This window comes from Manis pentadactyla, chromosome 1 (assembly GCF_030020395.1).
Source record: "Manis pentadactyla isolate mManPen7 chromosome 1, mManPen7.hap1, whole genome shotgun sequence".
NCBI classification, from domain to species: domain Eukaryota; kingdom Metazoa; phylum Chordata; class Mammalia; order Pholidota; family Manidae; genus Manis; species Manis pentadactyla.
In genome coordinates, this window is record NC_080019.1 from 35,029,438 (window position 1) to 35,053,468 (window position 24,031).

Here is a 24,031-nt window from a genome sequence, read left to right on the forward strand (position 1 = left end):
AAATTTCTATAAACACATTTCTATCTAAAGTGCATAGAATGTACTCTTATATATGTATAGTGAGTCTTTATTACTCATATAAAAATGTTTTAAAATGATTACAATAAATTGTCTGAGAGACATACATTATTTTGATCACGTTTGTCCAAATAACTGCCTTTTTCTTATTAATAATCTCTTAAGAAGACTTAATATGCTATCTTGGATAAAACTACTTGACTGAATTAATATGCTATACAACTCCATGAAAATGCTGTTGCACATTTTACAATGTTTCCTACTGTACCCCCTATGTTAGATTTACATACTTAAAGTCTAATGGAAGCACAATGTGAACATTTTAATACAGTGTGTTTTTTAATAAAAGATTAGAAGGCCCTTTTAAGTGTGGGGCTTCAAAGACCAATTTCATAAATTTAATTCTTTTAAAATCTACAGAGCAGTGTTCTAAGGAATAGTTAGAGGTAGTTTACATTGCATTCCTTAGGAAGCTCTTTGCAGGGTGTCAGTGTAGTCACAAAGGGACAAAAGCTTAAAGTCTTATCACTCCATAACTCTTTGTAAGTTAAACCATGTTTGAATAGAGACCCACTGAGAGAGGATAAATGGGGAAACATTCCGATTACCTTTCTGAAATATACAGTGGTATTGAACACAAAAGGTTGCTCACTGGTTTCATGAGGAGGTGAATTGTCTGCATTATATAAAGGGGCTAGTGTTTTTACAAGTATTTTTGTGGACAGATTTTGGACAAGCAGTAATTGCTTGGAAACAGAATGAAATGCTGAGAAGAGAAATGTGGAGATATTACTAAGGGAACTGATGAATGCCTGAAGGCTGTACTGCTTGAGGTAAAGGGAACACCAGCAGAGAAAGAAATGTGACTGCTGTGTTTGCCCATTTCCAAATCTCAGTTTCAATTTCTTGATACCTAAGTATTCTGAACACTGGGGACAACCTGTTCCTATGTACCAACGCCATTCTAAAAGAGTACTATATGGGGAGATTCTAAGCCTAGAAAAGTGACATCTGAGCAGTGATTAGCATTAGATTTCCTGCAGAATGTATGTTCTTCTGCAGTTCAGCATCATTTAAGTTGGCATTAAAACCAGTAATAGAGCCTTATGTCCCACAATAGAAGATTCATACATAAGGCCCTTATACTTTTATATATTATTTTGATATATATATTGACATATATGTATATATATATATTCATATATATTATGATAAATGTATAATTTCTTATAAGTTCTTCTAATCTCCATGAAAAATTAAGTGACACTAAGGTATTGTGTGATGAACAGCAGCTAGATCTATAAGCAAACATAGATGCAATTGAATTAAGAAGAATTAAAGATTAAAAGAGTGATAGATAAGGATGACAAAATAGTTGAAAACCAGAAAGGTGGAAAAAGTTGGTAACCTTGGAAAAGCCCTCCATCTTTGGACCTATAATTTAAATATTTTCCCAAACCTATTTCAGTTTGAGTTCCGAATTCATAAGTCTGGAATAGAATTCTATCTGCTTAAAGTTCTTACTGTAGATGACAAGATGAAATCATGTATACAATTAGGATAAGAAACAAGAAGCCTGTCTAGTAAGGCAACATAACAAAAAAGGGGAAAAAAAGGAGATGAAAATATAACTAAAAGTATGTTGTATGAATCCTCACCAACTCAAACACTGAGGTCTGATGTAATTTGACATCGAAGGAAAATTGAGTTTTTATTTAGAGCAAGCAAATAGCATCTTCTGAGAGATTTGATGGAAGTTTCTATATTTTAAATATGTCAGTTTTTATTTGAACACTAATGATGAATGAGTTATATTGGGATTATCCTGCTATTCTCTTAATATCAGCAGTGACTTTGAAAAATACTATGTTTAATACATTTTTTATGGGAAAAAAAATGATTCCAGAAGACTCATTACTACTTCTTGCACTCAAGAGATTTATCTCCTAAAATCCTGATGAACTGGCTTTTTCTCTCTAATAGAATTCCAAACTATCTTACACAGAGCATCTGCACAGTACATTTTGACTATGTGATCTTGAATTAATAGACCCATGAGGTCATATTTACCCTGAAAAACTTCAATGATAAATTATTCTGTGAAACATTTTTCACAAACACATTAAAAGAAGAACACTGTTTTATGAGAATTGTAAAGTAAGGAGAAATATTAAGGTGAGGAGGAAATCAGATGTACACATCTTTAAATTTAGAGAATCCATAGAGGAATAAATAGCCCAAGGTTCTAAGCAATGGAACTTTACTGAATTTATTTAATAAAAACCTGCCATGCGTAAGGCACTGTTGTAAGCATGCTGGGAATAGAATCTAATTAAACAAGGTCCTTGACTGAAAGAGAGAGTAAAATATTATGGCTAACTTATATGTCCACTAGTCTATGGTTATGTTATTATGCCCAGTTTGGTCAAGCATGAGTCTCAATGTTATTGTGAAGGTGTCTGTGGACGTGATTAACATTTACAATTAATTTGCTTTAAATAAACAGGTCACCCTCCATAATGTGAGTGGGCCTCATCGAATCAGTTGAAGGACTTAAGATTTAACAATGAGGTTTCCTCAAAAGGAATCCTGCCTCTAGATTTCCACATAGAAATTTACTTGAGTTTTCAACCCACATGCATTTTACACTCAAGACTACAGTTCACACTTGTGTCTGAATTTCTGGTCTGCTGACCTATCTTGCAGATTTTGGGCTCCAGACTGCAACATCATCTCTCTTATCTGAATTTCCTGCTGGCTGGCCTGCCGTAAAGATTTCAGACTTGCCACCCCACCTGCCATCACCTGTGCCAATTTCATAAAAAAAACAAATACAGATACAGACACAGATAAAGATTTTAATCCTATTGGTTCTGTTTATCTGAAGAAAAGTTTTCCCCTTACATAATACTCAACAATTTTCTTATGAAACTATTTTATAATTAGAAATTTAAATCTAGTGGACTTTGCACCAAATAGCTTATACACTCTGAAAATCACATCTTTCATTTAAACAGAATACAAAAAAGTTTCATAAAATAATTATTTGTTCAACTTTTACTCTCTCAATGACTAACATAATTTTTATTTCTACCACTGTATACTTATGAATCATGAAAGTGTCTGTATATAAATATTCCAATTATTGAAACTCATCTCACATTAAAGAATAAAAAATAAAAGAGCAATATAAAATAAAAGTTAATGTACCCTAGCCTTTATTTCACATACATGGAATATAATAATTACATAAGAACTATGTCTTTCTATTTTTGGTATAAATGAATGCCTCTATAGTCTGCATTTACCAGTTACAAGCAGGACATAACTATAGCCAATTCACCATTCTGTATATTATTGTTTGCCTTTAAAAAGTATATTGGTTAACTGAAATTTATTTTAATTTCAACATTCAAGCCATTAGAAATGTCACAAATTAAAAAATATAAATCTGATTTTTCATATTCATTTTGTTTATTCTGACCATTAGAGTAGAGATTTTTTTATAAATTTTTGTTTTATGTAACATAAGAATGCTAACTTTTTATTATATTTCTTTTCATTTTGCGGTATGCATTTCTAGTATAATCCTATGGGTTAGAAACTATAAGATTTCCAAGGGTATGACTTGGAAAATCTGATACAGTGAATTAGTTCCTAATAATAAATTATCCCTGCTTTGTCACTGCTCCAATGCACATGTCTCACGGTGAAGGAAATGGGTTGAAGCTGTCATCCCTGTATTTGGTTTCTACTCCCTCTTCAACATTTAAATTCTTGTAGAAAATCATAGATTATTTATATATATATGTGCATATAACTTCTCACTATATATACTCAGATATATATAGAGATAAATACAAGTAATTCTATATAGTTCCTACTTTAGTTGTTTTATGAAGGCCTCCAAATATTCAGAGTTTAAAGAGAGAAATTCAGGTGAGTAAACTTCACATCCCTATTATCCAGACACATCACAAAATTGTCACATCATTTTTGCTTCTTTTTAAGCATTAAATTCCACTCATACAGAGCTAAATTAACTCATACCAAGTCATTAAAAAACACTGAAAAAGCACATTCTTTAAGAGTTGAGTAAACTTGATACCCTGGAATAGCACACATGTAATACACAAAGAAATGCCTCTAAATTTGCAAATCAAACTCATGAGATGACACTTTTTGTGATGAAAAGTATGGGTTTCACAGATTATCTTATTAGTAACTGAAGTTTAAAATTCTGTGATTTATCCAATACATCTGTGACAGCTACAAAACTGCTGGTTCTACAGGAATCAAAGAGAAACTGTCCTGTAAAATTATTTTGCTCTGATTTAATCATTTGATGCCGCATTTCTTATTCCTGCATGTTATTCCAGCTTTCCTACCCATAATGTTTTTACCAAATATGAATGTGGTAAAAAGTTGAATGACTTGCTTTATCAGAAGCAAGTATTTACATTTTTTAAATTTTGGTATCATTAATATATAATTATATGAGCAACATTGTGGTTACTAGATTCCCCCCATTATCAAGTCCCCACCACATACCCCATTACAGTCACTGTCCATCAGTGTAGTAACATGCTATAGAATCACTACTTGTCTTCTCTGTGCTATACTGCTTTTCCTGTGTGCTCCACCCTACATTATGTGTGCAAACCGTAATGCCCCTTTTTCCCCTTATCCCTCCCTTCCCACCCATCCTCCCCAGTCCCTTTCCCTTTGGTAACTGTTAGTCCATTCTTAGGTTCTGTGAGTCTGCTGCTGTTTTGTTCCTTCAGTTGTTGCTTTGTTCTTATACTCCACAGATGAGTGAAATCATTTAATACTTGTCTTTCTCTGCGTGGCTTATTTCACTGAGCATAATACCCTCTAGCAGCCATAAGAAGAAAACAAATCTTACCATTTGCAACAACATGGACAGAGTATTTACATTTTTATTATGTGTGTTTTTTTACACACACCACTTTATTCAAAATGGATTTAGTACTGATATTATGTAGTTATAAAACAAAACAAAATGACATGAGCAGTTTAAAATGTTTTTGCACTTATTAAATTATAACAGCAAAAGTAGTAATAATTCTATTCAGTAATTTAGGCTATAACTAAAATATTTTTAAATTAAAAATTGTTTCCTTTGTTTTAAACAATCATAGACATACTGAATTAAATTATTTCCCTCATTTAAAAGAAGAGGTCAATTAAATTGCTATACCCCACAGATTATCTGGAAAGAAGCTGGCCTATCTTAGCTCATTCTCACATAATTTTTTTTTCTTTTTCTCATTCTAGGGCATGACTTTAAGGGGTAAACTGTTGTCTCCATATGTCAATATATGACAACAACACTGGCTACTGGTAGGCTGGAAATAGAAGGTGAAAGTAAAGGATCTAAATTATGGTATTAAACATTTATTTTACTCATATCTCATGGACATGCCAACTTTAAAAATGAGTATCAAGAGAGGGTTTCATTATGAGGTCTTCCAATATTTTATCTCATTTTGGGTGTTGGATGTATGTCTGAACTTGTGTGTTAACATGTAGGTAACACAGGCACCTTTAATATTATATATCTTGGTATATACACATTTGTGTGGAGAGATATACAGCCATGGCAATACTAAAATTATTGTAATTTATTATTTTGCAAAAAGTCAGTCCCTCATATGTATAATCCATATCCATTTTATCAGATGTTCTTTCATTTTCTGAATGCTGCACCAATATTTTACATAAAAGAAATCTTTCTGAGAATGGTAAGGTACAGGTAAGTAAATAAACAAATTGGTATTTTCCCATATAAATTAAACTATTTATTCCACTGAGACTCTATGAAAAATGAGATGAAGAATACAAGGGAATCAACATTTAAAGCATCAGATATATCCCAATTTCTCATCGAATTGCTAATAGGCTCTTTTCTTCCATTTTGTTAAAGTAACTATTGCCTACCAAAATGGGAGAGATTTTAAATTAAGGAGGTGAAATTATATGTTCATTCTTCAAATTTCACTTCTATTGCCTTTATTCTTACAAACAGGTAATTAGGAAAATGTAATATATATTAATATACAATATAGTACTTTCCTCCTCAAATACAAAACCTGCATAGAATCATAGTTAATACCATAGTTTAGATATTTTCTTCCCACCACATCTCATATATGTATAGATGTTATTGTATTTCTACAACATAATTCTACTTAACAAAATTATTGCATCAAACTGCAAAAGAATCTTTCAGATACTTGCCTGAAATCCAAGGAGCTTTTCACTGGGCTTAATGTGCCGCTGGAATTCACATTCTATGGGTTGTATCACTTTGATTCCATCTTCATAAAAAACGTAGAACATGTTCCCAATTCCCAGACCTTAGGAATAAAAACATGTTCAAAAGTTCAAAATAAAATTATCAGAAACCTTTACAAGCCAAACTCAGTGCTCTTCATATTGCTGGCAGGAGATCATTTTGTGAAGTTGTGTAATGTTAATAAAGCAAACCATATGGGACCTTTACCATACGCCCAAGCAACTTTGTGATATTACACAGATATTCTACTTTATTCTCCCTGATCTGCAATTCGGTGATTCAGTACATGTTTCATATATTTTAAAATAATTACAAGTGGGTATGATAAACTCTTTGATATCTAGATTATGTCTGATATCTTCCCCATGGAATTTGAGTGTTAAGGAATAAAAATACCTTTTGAAGAATCATATTTATTCTATGTTTTATTAGTGTTCCCTAGGGAAAATGAAATTTCATTCTTTGTAGGAATTTAGTTTACATGAAAATGTTTAGAAACAAAAGACCAAGCCCCAGGATTTGGGGGACTATATATTTTCCTGAAATAATTTTTGTATATATAATCCTACACAGAGGTTCTACTTATCAGTTTTTATACCAGCAAAATTTGACTCTCTTTCTATGCTTTAAAATTTGAATTAATTTAAGGTCTTGGAAAATCTCAGTCTAATGATTTAATTCATACTTTTAATTATTTCACACTAGAGATCTGGCTGTGTGGAATTTCAGAAATTCATCTCACTTTATAAACCCATACTTAGTGGGTGCAGGACACTACAAATTAGACGCTGGAATGCAGTTTGAGTTATGTGAGGCTGCACCTGGCAGCCTTTTCAGATGCTTGCATACCTGTTCTTTCTTTCATTTGTTTCAGTTTTGTCACAACATGTCCAGACCTAAGGATATGCAGTCCTTCCTTCTCTGATCCTCCCCAAGTAGCTCCCTTACCCAGTTGTACAAACTTTCATAATAATATTTATTCAGTGTAACTATATGGCACATAATTCCATGATAGCACATGTTTTTAAAAAGATTGAGTAGTAAATTCCTAGGAGTGGAATTACTGGGTCAAATGGTACTTCTATTTTTAGTTTTTTGAGGAACATCCCTATTGCTTTCCACAGCAGTTGCAGCAATTTACATTCCCACCAACAGTGTAAGAGGATTCCCGTTTCTCTACATCCTTGCCAGCATTTACAAAATCCCTGATCTAAAAAGATATATGGACCCCCATGTTTATTGCTGCACTATTTGCAAATGCCCAGATATAGAGGCAACCAAGTGTCCATCAATAGATCAATGGATAAAGAAGATGTGGTACATATACACAATGGAATATTATTCAGCCTTAAAAAGAAAATAAATTCTGCCATTTGCAACAATATGGATGGATCTAGACAGTATTATGCTCAGTAAAATAAACCAGGCAGAAAAAGACAAATACCATATAATTTAACTTATTTGTGGAATACAAAAACAAAGCAAAACAGAAGGAACAAAAAGGCAGTAGTCTCATAGACATCAAGAAGTGACTAGTGGTTACCAAGGAGGAGGGGCTGGGGTGGGTGTTCGTGTAGGTGAGGGGGATAAAGGGGCACAATAATTCATAATCACAGTATAAGTTGTTTACGTGGATAAAAGTACAGCACAGGAACATAGTCAGTGATTCTTTAACATATTTCTATATTGATAGATAGTAACCACACAAGAGGGGGCAAGGATTTAATTATATGGGTAACTGTTGAACCACTGTGTTTTATATTTGAAACCAACACAACATTGTATATCAATGATACTTCAATTTAAAAAAAATGACTACATAAGTAGTCATATTGAAATCTTGGTAGTTTGGAAAGCCGAACAATTGTTGCTTAAAATGTTTAAGTTCTAAAAGCATCTATAAAAAGCAAGATAATTTATTTAAACACAAAGAATTTCCCAAGCATGATTTTTATTTCAATTGAGAACATGAGCAAGGTGTATCAAACCTGAGGCCCACAGTAGGCATGTATTAATTTGTAAATATATTTGTTTATTCAACATAAGCCATATTAATTCTTTTTAAATATGTTTCTAGTTAATCAAAAAGTCACCAGTTTTGCCTATTTAGCATGTATCCATCAATTCTTATTATTTAAGGGAAAATTTATTCAAACATGACTATGAATTTATTGGTGTTTTTACATAGTGTTTATAATTTTATTTTACCACATGAACACATGAAGTTATTTCTAATAACACATATGCATTTTAAGTGACTTGATGTTGTTTTGACACATCTTAATATTTTATAAATATTTTATGGTACTTATATTTAATACATGCAATCTTTGTCTGCTAATTACGCAATATAATTCCAGAGACCACTCCATTATGATGGGATATTCTTGAACAGTAGCAGAAATGACAAGAACTAAAGTAGTCATATTTTTCATAAAATAAAATTTAGTAGCTGTCAGCAATTATTTATAATTATATTTGTTAGTAAAGGAATAAAAATTCCCTGCTCAAAGGACAAACCAGGAAAATCAGCTTTTATGCAAAAAAAGTTTATTTGTATGAGCAAGCTTCCATATATGCATTAACATAACATTAATGTTAATATAAGATTAACATTTTGACAACTATCAATTTCATATTACTGAATTTTGAAATTTTTGAACAGAACCAAGTCATAATGTGTGTTTTGCAGTTGTGTCGAATACATACTATGTTTGATGATTAGTACAAAGGTATTAACTTTTTCAAAGAACATGACCAGCCCTCCTTCTGTTGCTATAAAATTTGGCTCCACATGAGGTTTTGAATGTGTTTGAACATGATAACTACTCTCAGACAAGGTTGTTTACAAATTTTCTTGAAATATTTTTGCCCTTGTTCCTATGAATGCTTTTACTATGTTATTTACTATATTTTGTACACCAGTGGGATTCCAATGTATTATTGCACTGATGACATATCTGAGCAGTAGTTTCCTCTAAAACCCACTTAATCCATTCAAATCACTCTTTTTAATCTAAAAGCATTTTCTTAATTTTTAAAATATGAATTATGCATTAGTATTTTTGCAAAGCATAAACTACTTCCCAGGTTACAAGTTACTGAAGAAATACAGATATCAAAAAGTTTAGTTTTTGTATTTTATTGTTTTCAGTGGGAATATAACTCCTCGGTATTTATGATATAGTAATGGCAACCAAATACCACATATAAATATGTTAATTAAAATACTAATTGTAAGATGAACAATTATGTATCAATCACTTTACTATGAAAGAAAACTTTACCTATACCTTTAGAGCCATCTATGAATTGCTTCACTCTCCACCCACAAAAGGTATATTTTCCATTTGTTTTTTGTTAGATATATTTTGCTATCAAGTTTTCTGTAGGTTATAGCAGCAAAATTTATGATCTGAATATATGAGGCAGTTGTGTTTCTTTTCAAATTTGCTGTTATAATATTATACATATTTGTATTTGTTATAAATATATAGGCACAGAATAATATAAATCAGATGTTGGAAATTAAAAACACATGCAGATTTTCATTTGGGATTTCACTAGCTTCATTAGTAAAGAAAGGAAGGAATAACATATTAATGTATATTCATTATAACTATTAAGTTTTTATGTCCTTTTGTCCTAACCAATTTTTTGGTGGAGGAGGATAGAAAATAGCAAAGAGAGAAGAACTCCATTCTCTGGATTCAGACAGCTCAGAGGCAAATCACGGCTTTAGAACTTACTGTTACACCACAAGAAAGTTGTTCAGTATATGTCATAATTTCCATATCTCAGATTTGGAGGTAATAATTATATATATATTATACAGCTGTTGTAAGAATTAAATGAGATGGAGAAAGGTAAACACTTAACAGAGTGACTGGTACATAGACTTCAAGAAATGGTAAATGTCACTATTTTTATGATTAACATCTCTTCTTTCAAACATTAGTGGAAAAGAAAACAAATGTTAAACTGTATATAATCAAAAATTTATTATGTTACTCATGTTTTCCTCAAATCTATACTGTGATATATCCTACTACATTTCATTTCTTTATGACATCAAATTTTATGAATCCATGATCAAGCTAAAAGATCAGTTTAAGGGGTAAAAATGGCTGAGTAGGAAGACAAGTCAGAAGCCTCCTCCCACAAACACACCAAGAAAGCAACTACAGCAAATACAACTAAACCTGAAAATGACCTGAAGACTGCAGAACAGACCACCTGCACCTGGAGAAGAAGAGAAGACCACACAGAGAAGGGTAAAGTGGCATAGCCATGCCTGAGTGGGGCCCAAGCCTTTTCCCCTTCCCAAACCACAGGAAGGAAGAAAAGGAACAAAATAGGGAGGCGGTGGGTAACCAGGATCACTGCACACTTGGCCCTGGAGATCTGCTCTGGGAACATGAGTCCACACAGCATTGGGTTCTGGTGATTAGCAAGGTTGGACAACAGGGACAGCTGGAATATTCTGGGAAGCTGAGACTCCTGTCACTTGTAAAAGACAGGCATTGTCCACTGGTCCCACTAAGATCCAAAGCAGAGACAGCAGTTTGAAAGACTTCCCAGCGGTGGGAAGAGTGCTAAAGAGGCAAGAGCTGGATAGAGCTCTATCCTCAGGAGAAAGGGCAGGTGCACAATACCTTTCCCACCCTTCTACGACCCAACAGGTTTGGAACTATTGGGAGCTCCAGAAACTCCATCCCCCTCACTGGAAACTCAGCTGCGAGGCACTTCCTTGTTTGCACTGCCAACATATCAACCCACTCTGCCCAACAGCAGCATCAGACTTTGCTGCCTGGCAGGCAGAGAGAAACTCTCTTGGCTTTCTTGGCCCTGTTTCATCCCCAACTGGGGAGGGGCCTGCAGGAGCCACCTTTGAGAGCTCCTTCCTCCCTGCAAGTATCCAAGCCTAGTTTTGTTGTCCAACCCTGCCTCAGAGCTGCTCAGTGGCTCCACCCACCCCATTAACCCTGTAACCCTGCCATTGCAGGGGTTGCCCTACCCACAGCATTCCCAGCAGAAGCCCCTGCTCTGATCACAGAAGGCCAGCAAAGGCAAATTGAGATAAACCTCATCAGGTCAAGATAAACCACTACAGCTGACAGATAGAAAGGTGATCCCACCCACTGCACACCAACAGCAACTAGGGCTCCACAGCAAGGGAGAACCAGACACTGGAAAAGAAAGAGAGTCCTGAGCTTCTGGGCACCACAGAATGCCTTCCTCACAAAACCATTACTCTCCAGACAAGGAAGCACAGCAGATCCATCTAATACAAAGAAAGAAACACAAGAAACCTGACAAAATGAGGAGACAGAGAAATATGTTCCAAACAGATCTACAGGATAGGACATGAGAAAGAGGGCTAAATGAAATGGAGATCACCGATCTTCATAAAGATTTCAAAGTAAAAGTCATAAAAATGCTCACTGATCTACAGAAATGTGTTAAATATCTCAGAAGACTTCAACAAAGAGATACAAGAGCTGAAGCATACAGTAACTGAAATGAAACATACAATGGAGGGAATGAAAAATAGAGTGCTGCAAGTGAAGGAGACAATCAAAGAGATGGAAGTTAGAGGACAGGAACACAATAAAGCTGAGGAACAGAGAGAAAAAAGGATACCTAGGAATGAAAGAATGATAAGAAAGCTGTTTGACCAATCCAAATGAGACAATATTTGCATAATAGGGGTACCAGAAGGAGAAGAGAGAGACAAATGGATTCTCTTTGAATAAATGTTGAAAACTTCCCCAATCTGGGGAAGGAAATTGACACTCTGGTCATGAAAGCACGGAGAGCCCTTAAAAAAGGAACTGCAGGAAGACAACACCAAAACATATACTAATTAAAATGGCAAATATTAAGGATAAGGAGAGAGTATTGAAGGCAGCCAGTGAGAGAAAAAGATTACTTATAAGGGAAACCCCATTAGGCTATCAGCAGACTTCTCAGGAGAAACTTTTCAGGACAGAAGTACATGAAATATTTAATGTACTGAAACAGAAGGATGTTCAACCAAGAGTCCTCTACCTAGCAAGATTATCATTTAAATTTGAAGCAGGGATTAAACAAGTTGCACATAAAAGAAGGTTCAAAGAATTTATAACTAAACCAGCATTACAGGATATGTTAAAGGAACTGTGTAGATGAAAATTTTCCTAAGGCTAAAGAGTTTTCACCAGTGCAAATAAAACCAAAGTAAAAACTAGTAGACCAATTAATTATCAAGCAAGTTTGAAATTAAAACAAAAATAACAAAACCAACAAAACAGAAAATCAATCAAGGTATACACAAAAAGTGCATATGATGACATCTAATATGTAGTGGAGGAGGAAGAAGAAGAAAAATCATACTTTAAATTGCATTTGAAATAGAGTAATCAGAAACTTAACATAGACTGTTATATAGTCAAGAAGCTATCCTTGAACCTTTGGTAAAAGCAAGATTAAGCCAATAAGCAAGATTAAGCCAATAATAGATACACAAAATATTAAAAAGAGAAATCCAACCACAACACTAAAGAAAACCATCAAATAATAAGAAACAAGTATAAGAGAGGAAGAAAGTAACAGAGAGGAGCTATAAAAATAATCCAAAAACAATTAATAAAATGTCAATAAGTACATATCTATCAATAATTATCTTCAATGTAAATGGACTGAATGTACCAAACAGAAGATATAAAATGGCAGAATGGATAAAGAAATAAGAACCATCTATATGCTGCCTACACTAGATTCATTTCAGCTCCAAAGACATACACAGACCAAAAGTGATGGGATGAAAGAAGATATTTCATGAAAACAATAGGGTGCAAAAAACAGAAGTGGCAGTACTTGTATCAGACAAATAGGTTTTTTAAAAAGTAACACTAGACAAAGAGTGACATTACATAATGATAAGAAGTCAAACCAGAGGCTATAACCATTATAAATATCTATGCACCCAGTGTCAGAGCACCTAAATGTGTAAAACAAGTACTAACAGAATTAAAGGGGAAAATAGACTGTAACACATTCATTTTAGGAGAATTTAAGACACCACTCACATCAATAGACAGATCGGCTAGACAGAAAATCAGTAAGGAAACAGAGGCACTAAACAATACACTAGATTAGATGGATTTAACAGATACTTATAGAGCATTCCACTCAAAAGCAGCAGGATACACATTCTGCTCATGTGTACAAGGAACATTTTCCAGAATAGATCACATACTAGGCCACAAAAGGAGCCTTAATAGATTCAAAAAGATTGAAATTGTATCAAGCAACCTTTCAGACCACAGTGATATGAAACTAGAAATAAAAAAAGAAAACAAAAAAGCCTACAACACATGGAGGCTAAACAACATGCATCTAAAGAATCAATGAATCAATGACCAAATTAAAGAAGAAATCAAGCAATACATGGAGAAAAATCAAAACAAAAGTACAACAGTCCAATACGTATGGATGCCACAAAGGCTTCCCTAAGAGGAGTATATACCAAAACAGTCTAACACATGAAGATACTAGAAAATGCAAAATGAATGAAACCCAAAGTTGGTAAAATGAGGGACATAATAAACATTAGAGCAGAAATAAATAATATAGAGAAGAATCAAACAACAGAAAAAAATAATGTAACTAAGAGCTTGCTCCTTAATAAAAATAGTAGATAAACCCTTAGCCAGATTTATCAAGAAAAAAAGAGAGAGTACACAAATAAACAAAATCAGAAATGAAGAAGGAATAATCAAAACAGACACCACAGAAATACAAAGAATTGTTAGAGAACACTATGAAAAATTATATGCCAATAAATTGGACAACCTAGAAGAAATGGACAACTTCCTAGAAAAATACAACTTCCAAGACTGACCCAGGAAGAAACAAAAAATCTGAACAGATCAATTACCAGCAATGAAATTGAACTCATAATAAAAAACTTCAAACAAATTAGATACCAGGACCAGATAGTTTCACAGCTGAATTCTACCAAACATTTAAAGAAGAGCTAAACCCATCCTTCTTAAAGTATTCCAAAAGTCAGAAGAAGAGAGAATACTTCTAAACTCATTCTATGAGGACAGCTTCACTCTTACCAATACCAGGCAAAGACACTACAAAAAAAGTAAACTTAGAGCAATATCCCTGATGAGCATAGATGCAAAAATCCTCAACAAAATATTAGCAAACTGAATTCAAAAATATATCAAAAGGATCATCCATCACAACCAAGTAGTGTTTATTCCAAGGATGCAAGGATGGTATAAGTTTTGTAAATCAATCAATATCATATACCACATTAACATACAAAAGGATAAGGACCACATGATCATCTCATGCTGAAAAAGTATTTGACAAAATTCAATATCCATTCATGATAAAAACTCTCAACAAAATGAGCACAGAGGGTATGTACCTCAACCTATTAAAGGCCATATATGACAAACCCACAGCTAACATAATGGCTTTTCCTCCAAGATCAGGAACAAGACAAGGATGTCCGTACTTACCACTTTATTCAATGTAGTACTGGAGGTCCTAGCCATGGCAATCAGACAAGATACAGAGATAAAAGGCATCCAGATTGGTAAGGAAGAAGTAAAACTATACTATTTACAGATGATATACATAGAAAACCTTAAAGACTCCACCAAAAAACTATTAGAACTCATAAATGGATTCAACAAAGTTGCAGGATATAAAATTAATACACAGAAAGTTGTTGCATTCCTACATAGTATCAATGAACTAGCAGAAAGAGAACTCAGGAAAACAATTCCATTTATAATTGCAGCAAGAAGAATAAAATACCTAGGAATAAACCTAACCAAGGAAGTGAAAGACATACTCTGAAAACTATAAGACACTCATGGGAGAAATTAAGGAAGACCCAGATAAGTGGAAATCTATCCTGTGTTCATGGATAGTAAGAATTAATAGTGTCAAACTGACCATCCTGCCCAAAGCAATTTATAGATTCAATGCAATCCCTATAAAAATTCCAATAGTACTTTTCAATGAACTAGAATAAATAGTTCTAAAATTCATATGGAACCACAAAAGATCCTGAATAGTCAAAGCAATCCTGAGAAAGAACAAAGCTGAAAGTGTTAAACTCCTTAACTTTCAGCTACACTACAAGGAAACAGTAATTAAAACAATATGGTACTGAAACAAAACAGAACCATAGATCAATGGAACAAAATAGATACAATAGCCCAGATAAAAGCCCACACATACATGTTCAATTAATATATGATAAAGGAGTCATGAATATACAAAGGATAAAAGGCAGTCTGTACAATAAGGTGCTGAGAAAACTGGAAACTACATGCGAGAGAATGAAACTGGGTTACTGCCTAACTCCATAAACAAAAGTAAATTTGAAATGTATTAAAGACCCAAATGTAAGACATGAAAACATAAATCTCTTAGAAGAAAAGATAGGCAAAATCTCTTAAACATAAGTATGAGTGATTTTTTTCTGTACCCATCTCCTCAGACAAGGAAAATAAACTAAAAAATGAGCACGTGGGACTACATCAAACTGAGAAGTTTCTGTACAGCAAAGAACACCATCTACAGAACAAAAAGGCAAGCTACAGTATGGCAGAATATATTCATAAATGATTTATCTGATAAGGGGTTAATATCCAAAATATATAAAATTCATACATCTCAAAACCAAAACCAAAACAAAACAAATAACCCAATTAAAAAATGGGCAGAGGACCTGAACAGACATTTTTCCAAATAAGAAATACAGATAGCTAACAGACACATGAAAAGATGCTCCACATCATTAATCATTAGGGAAAGGCAAATCAAAACACAATGAGATATCATCTCATACCAGTCAGAATGGCCACTGTCCAAAAGACAAGAAATAACAAGTGTTGGTGAGGATGTGGAAAAAAGGGAACTCTCCTACAGTGTTGGGAATTTCAATTGGTGCAGCTACTGTGGAAAGTATTATAGAGGTTCTTCAAAACACTGAAAATAGAAATACCATTTAACCCAGTAATTCCAGTTCTGAGAATTTACACAAAGAAAACAAAATCCCTGATATGAAATGATATATGCACCCCTCTATTTATTGCTGTATTATTTGCAATAACCAAGATATGGAAGCAATCTCAGTGCCCATCAGTAGATGAATGGATACATACACATAGTGGAATATTACTCAGCCATAAAAAGGAAATACTGTCATTTGTAAAAACATGGATGTATCTAGAGGGTATTATGCTTAGTGAAATAAGCCAGGCAGAGAAAGACAAATGCTATAATTTCACTTATTTGTGGAATCTAAAAACAAAGGAACACCGAATGAAAAAATCCAGCAGTAGACTCACAGACACTAAGAAGTGCTGGTGGTTACCATGGGTTGTGGTGCAGGGAGATAAAGGGGCATAATAATTCACAATCACAATATAAGTTGGGTGTAGGAAGAGTAGTATAGCATGGAGAATGTAGTCAATGATTCTGTAACATCTTCAACATATGTTGACACATAGTAGTTGTATTAATGGGGGGAGGATATGGGTAACTATTGAACCAATGTGTTGCACACTTGAAACTAATATAAGATTGTATATCAACTATACTTCAATTTATAAAAAAAGATCAACTTGATTTTCTAGTAAAGCAGTTCTCAGATTTGATCCTTTCTGGGGGTCTGCAAAGTCAAAACTATGTTCATAGTAATAGATGTCATCTACATATTTCTTTCTCATTCTCATGAATTAGATTCTTCCAAATGTAAAGTGCAGTTTTCAACATGCTGCATGACATTGATGCTATGAGTGAAATCACAATTCAATGTGAATCTAGAATTTTCTATTCAGCCAGATGTCAAACAGATCTGCAAAATGTAAAACAATGTGAGTCTCCTCATTGTTGTTTTGAAATACATCTTTAAAAATAATGTGTTATTTAAGGTTTCAGGTAATGGGCTTCTAAGGTTATTTTTAATGAATTAATAAAAACATGTTTTTGATTTTTCTTAGTTTTAATTTCTAATGTGGTATATATAAGCAGACAGATTTAACCCACATAAACTAAAGTTTTTTGCATTCTCAGTAATATTGAAGAGCGTAAAGGGGCTCTGCATACCAAAAAGTTTGATAATCACATGTTTCAACTGAAATTCTCTCCTCATTAATGATTCATATTGCAGTATATCACAAAAGTTCTTGACTTCAGGAAAAGCTTTCCCCTAGCTGCAATAAAGTTTGGGAATATGTGTAGGCTTTTTTTTCATCCCCTAGCAAAGACAGACACATGTACTTTGTTAATTTAATGGAATATAGTGGCTCCACAGTGATCCATAATTTGTTTCTCATGAGCTTTCTTTTTGCTTTGTTTTTCTTAATATAGAGAGGACATAAGTAAGAATTACTTAATATAGAGAGGAGAGAAGACTTTCCCAGAAGATTTTGTAATCAATAATGCACCTTTCAATACATGAAATGGACTGGAAAAGAAAATGAATGTAAATACACATTCCTGTCTCAGTCTTTTGAGGACAGCTACTGAAGAATAATAGTGTATCATGATACCACCATTATATTATTTATTGCATATAATGTGTATATATATATATATATATATATATAATAATTTATATGAATAATAACATTTGGTTAATTTCTGATTATTAGAGAAATAAGTCAATAACAAAATAAATTTTGTAGTGATGTTTATCTTTTCTCTAACTTAAATTGCCTTAGTTTAGTCATGCCATTAGTAACTTATGGTCAATAGCAGTTTAATTCTATGATACAGTGATTTAGTAACCAATCAAATATAATTCACTAACTATTTATGTTCAAATCCTTCATTGGTTGACATTCTTTTCAATTCCAAATCATCCTAAACCTACTTATATATTTTTTTGAAAGATAGAAATCTATTTTTAGATAAAGAAAAATATAGGCAAGAATAGATGATCTACATCACATTTTCTCACCTTGAATAACTCAGCAGGGATAGATTTTTGGTTCATGAATTTTCCCATTTTTTGTATCTTTGTCTTTAGAGTTAAAACCTTTTTACATACATAACAACAACATACCATTGCACCTCAACAAGATCTTTATATTAAGTGTTCCACTAAAATAAGATATATTCTTTCATTCCTGCTAGAAAGCCTTTTGGAAGAGAGTGTGTCAAGCACTTTATTAGGCACTATTAATCCAGGAAGCGGGTACTATCTGACCACTATATATACCGGTCAAAACCAGCCTTTTTGAGTCAGTTTAGAATTTCCTGAACTTCCAACGATTTGCAAGGGAAACTGATTGCAAATCTACATAATTAAATTCATATTTAATAATTGGCATAGCAAAGGTTTAACCTAATAGAGTATTTGCTTGATATAGAATTAATATTAGTTGGAATCATATACATAATTATATAAATGAACATATATTTTTATATGTGTATACATGTATCAATCCATTTATATTTTCATGTATATACACCTACATGTGCAAATAGCTATTTTGTCAGATCATTTTTTATTTGAAAATTTTTTTTTATGAGATATTTGAAAATGCTGAAAAGGTTAGGCTGATGTTAGTTGTTAACAGACAAGGTAGGGAAATGGCCAATAAAAATATTGACAGCTTGATCATTGTCTCATTGGCATGATGTACGAGCCATTAGAAGGCGTGGTCTCTCTCTTCCTGCAATGCTATGACCTTTTGTCTCATGCATTTAGAAGCCTTGCTCTCTGAAAACTCTCCGTTATTATTTTAAATATTTCTTCAGCATTATAATGAGGCACTAATCTGGTCCTGAGATCCTCAGCATGTCTTTCTATAAAAATGAATGTAAGGGAGGCTCATGAAGTAGGCATAGTTTCTACATTTCCCAACCCGCTTGTGGTGTGTGACTGTCTGGCCAATGAAATGTGAATAATTTCAAGATGAAGGATTAAGAGCTGGCCTGCTTCCTATATTCTTTTCATACCCCCTTCAGTGACATTATAGATCACAAAGCTAATCAGATTATGATGTAACATGTAATCTTTGTTGTAAAATCTCACAGCAATTTCTATTTGTACCTTGTGTTGGTTAATATTAAGAAGTTCAACTAATATAGTGACTTATTTTTACCATTTCTCTAACATATTTTGTGTGAATAGGTTCACAAATATTTATACGACTAGAAGGGACACTCAATTTTTACAAATATAGAACATTTTGGGGGCTTTTAAATAATTAGATGCTATATCAAGCCAGTATTTCCTGAAGTAGCTGCTATTCAATAAAGATTCTACAGATGTTAATCAAAATAATTCTGTTATAATAAATTTAGAAAATACTATGTTATATAATGAACCACCCTACATCTCTCCTTGAAATTTGAAGTTATTATATTTAAAAGTCCAGATTAGTTCTGCAATGAATAAAATGGTTTAAATTCCTTTAATTCAGTGCTTACAAACTAAAACACTCATTTTTAAGTTAGAGATATAATGTATACCCAAACTGTTGTCCACTAAATAAACATTAGGAATACTTTATTAGATTATAATTGATTACAAGATCACAAAGTTATTGGAGAAGAAATCCAATTATACTGAATCTTTTAATGTGTATTTTAAACTCACATGGTAAAATAAATCATCAGTAAAACTCATTTAACCTTTAAGTTATGAGGTTGAAAGTTTCTTTAGGGATGATATTAGATCTTATTCCTGTACTTAAGTGCTTTCAAAGAGCTTTACATTTAACAGACTCTTTGAAATACTTGTCAATAAATTTGTCAATATTTCCTTTTTTAACACTTTCTACACTCATGCAAACCACAATGATGACTAGAAAAGAACTGAAAGTAGGACCCAGAGAAATAGAAACTGTTTCAAGCTTAAATACCCATGTGATCCATGAGATAATACATATTAAATTCAATAAAATTGATTTAGATTACAAAGTCCTGGCTAAGCTGCATTCTGATGTTCATATTTAGAAGATACTTTTTCAGTTAAACCAAATTTTATAGTTTTAACACTTGCATATAAGTAAAATGACATTATGAGAGATATTATCACTTCAACTCTTTTCCATTATTAATATTAAGATGTCTGAAATTCTTCAACTGGCTCTGTCTGGGATAAATTTCTCTTGGGCAGGGTGGAGCAGCAGGCATGCACAGAGCACTGCTAGAGTGGGAATAAGAAGGGGTCTCAGAAACATGTTGTGCATATGTGCCATAATTCTATCTTTTAAAAATAGAGTTAGAATTTGCTTTAGAATCATTAGTTAGCTCTTATTTTAGTTATTTTTTATGAAATAATTGTACATACTGTGTGAGTTCGGTAATTCCCCAAGCTGGTCTATTAATTCTGGCCACCATTACTATTATTCCATGTAGTCATTTCTAATTGTAACGCTTTGCCAATAGCCAAGGCATTGTAAACATACACAGATGCTGTAAATCTAAATCGAGCAGGTTATTTTCACCAGTATATTATTTTATATCATGTTTATTCTAAGAAACAACAAAGGACTTTGATGATAATTGTATATGAAATAAAAGGTTTAAAATTTACTCAAAGAATTTCTTCTATATATCTTAAAATTATCTTCAAGACATACTAGTTATTATTTTTCAAGCACATATTCTCTGTCAAAGTCACAAAGAGTAAGCCCATGACTTACTGATGTATAATAACTATTGAACATACACATTTTCAAAAACTAACAGAAAAGAATTTGAAATAGATAAAAATAGTCATATAATGAATCTCAGTGTGATTTCAACTAATTTGGATACATTAAGGGTACCCTGAAATCTTATACATTTAAGGGTAGCATGAAGAATACTGCAGCACTGTTACATGTTAATAAACTCATAATGTTCATGGTTTTATCAAAATCAAATTTTAAGGAAGAGTTGCTTCACATATTTTAAGGAGATTTACATATTGCAAATTTGCAAGGGTAATGCCACCTGTATTTCAAGCACTATATTGGAAAAATCTGGCTCAGAGAGGTAAAATAACTCATGCAGTTTTTCCTAGCGATTATGACTACTCAGGTTTTGTTCTTCCCATTACAATGGTAAAATGAAATCAATATTTAAAGTGCCTGGAGAAATATTTGTTTGATCTCAAGAGAGTGTAAAGAAATGTTGTTTAACAGGTATGTTAAAGCTAGTTTCAGTAATGACTGAATTTGTACATTCAATGTGAAATCTAAGTGGAATAAAATGAGAAGGTATAGTTATAACCAGAACCTCTTTAGTAAACTAGAATGTAAAAAAAAGGCTATACCAAAGTTTTGAGAATAGCAAACACCTGGAACAAAAAATTAAAAGATGGTGTGTCTCATTATTACCAGCAAAACTGAGACGGCTCAATTCCAGCCGTACGTGAACTGATGAGACGTGCCCTCACAGGCAGCCATAGAACTCCAGTTCATATAGGAAGCTATAACTGGGGAAAGGATGTTTGTCTGGGATGGATCGTGAAGGTAACAATTTTAACCATTGCTTACCACCAGTATAATTGTGACTTATACACATTTTTTTCATAAGACTTTAATGCACCTGGGCTATTAGGTTACCCAATCAAATACATTTTTCCCAATCTTTGCAAGTAACAAAGAAAAACATCAACAATAACAGGTTACAGTAGATATAACTTATTGAGTGTAGACTATAAGGAACTGCTAACAGCCTTATTGAATAATAGCAACTATCCTTACTTTTGAGATTAAAAAACAATGACATAAAGGACACTAGATTGCACAGTTGGTGGGGACTGGATTTGAAAACAGTTTCTTCAAGTTTAGAACCCATTTTCTTAAATAATATATTCCTTTGATAAGGCTACAGTGTTCATAAAGTTTTTTCTTTAATATAAATCAGGATTTAATTATGTTTAATTAATTATGCTTTCATTTATTTGACTTAATTTTATACTCCTTAAAGCCCTTCAATATATTATAATGTGACTTCCTGGTTATGTATCAATAATGGTGAGGAGTGATGAATATTTTTAAGGGTAGAGAGTTTACAGAAGAATACTGATTTTATAATCAAATAAAAATATTGAGGGACACAATAACAGCAAATAAGGTAATTATAAAAACTGATGGTCAATATATCTATTAAAATTAGGCAGAATAATCAGAATATAAAAAAATAATGAAATTCAGTACCTTCTTCTCTCCATAATATGTTAGCTACTGTAGCATGTTAAAAAGAAAAAGGAGAAAAAGAAAATTAGTCAAGAGGACTTCAGTTGCAGTAATATAAATAACAATTACAGAGGTCACAGACTCTAGGATAGAACATGTACATAAAAGTAGAGAATGAATACAACAAATCAAATGAACAAAACAGTAAAATGCTGGTACTAGCTAATAATGTTCTGTTCATCTCTTGAAATAGCCAATTCTTCTTTGGAATAAAGATTTTGTTAATAAACAAAGAACATTTAAGACATCGCTGAAAAGAAAGGGATATTAAAGTTAATTTTGTTGAAATACATCTTTAAAACAAGCATTGGTAGTTAAAACTATTTATTCATTTGCCAGCATAGTTAAAAGTTACTAATCGAAAAGGTTATGATTTTAAGATGTTTAAAAATCACAACATATTATATTACTACATAATGTGCAATATTCCTGAGCAAGAAGAGTTCTTGTAAATACAGGATTTTGAACATAGAAGTAGCCTATTTTTAAGTAATATATGGTTTCACTTTTTAAAACACACAGAATCAAATATATCAACATATCTTGCTTATTTCAATTCATGATAATGTTTCATATTAAGTTGTTTCTGGACAATAGGTTTATTAAATATTGAATAGGTGCAGAATCAATAGAGAGTTAAAATAGTAAGACAGAAATAAAGAAAAATACCAAGTAGAAATATTTTCAAGAAAGTGTCTGCCTTTCTTACCCAATTCAAAGCTATCCAATTCCATATGTTTTTAAAGCAAAGTAATATAAGTGAAAAGAAAATGTAACTAATGGAAAATATCATACATTCTAACCACTTCCTTAATATTTTAATTACATTAAAGTACAATCACTTCTTAAGAAACTGAATCCCTCAGTGAATGTAGCAGAGCCAGAGCTTCTAGCACTCCTCATTGGAAACTGAGGGCCCAGATCATGCCATTTTCTCCACTTGCTATATTTTTTAAAAATAAATTTTTGTAGGGTAAGCATTTTTGTTTGTTGATTCTTGGTGTTTTAGTTCTTTAAGAATGTTCATTCAAACATGTATGCATGATGCATGCATTCCTTTTGGACAGTTTGTGGTACTGTTGTCATCTATAGTATGCCAGGAAGGAGTACATAAGGGTAGATCTTATTTCCAAGGAGAAGTGTACACCTGGGAAAGAACAGAACCTTCTCTCTAATATGGTTACAAGTAATTATAACCATATGAGAAGTACAATCAAAGAAACATATATCAATCTCAGTGGCTACAGACAGGACAGAATAACCATCTCTGAGGGGCAGAGGTTGGGCAGTGGAGGAACAGCTTCATTGGTGTGGTGATGCTCAAGTAAGTAATATCACCCAAGCTAATAAAGGAATGTGGGGCACAGGGTGGGGTATTCACATGGAACACATCATCTAGTTTCCTTGAAAGATTTTCAAGAGTGGTCCTAAAGTAAACTAGAAAATATAAGTCTCTGTCTAGTCTCTAGGA

General features: G+C 32.7%; 1 protein-coding gene across 1 annotated transcript in view; it reads right to left on the reverse strand.

Annotated features, from left to right (window-relative positions):
• FSTL5 (follistatin like 5) overlaps positions 1-24,031 on the reverse strand; it is an 856,022-nt gene that overhangs the window by 108,946 nt on the left and 723,045 nt on the right. The window contains exons 11-12 of the mRNA XM_036892294.2: positions 22,522-22,548; positions 6,280-6,398 (exon numbers count right to left, since the gene is read on the reverse strand). Of these exons, the coding sequence (XP_036748189.2) occupies positions 6,280-6,398; positions 22,522-22,548 (146 nt within the window). The remainder of the gene's footprint in view (positions 1-6,279; positions 6,399-22,521; positions 22,549-24,031) is intronic.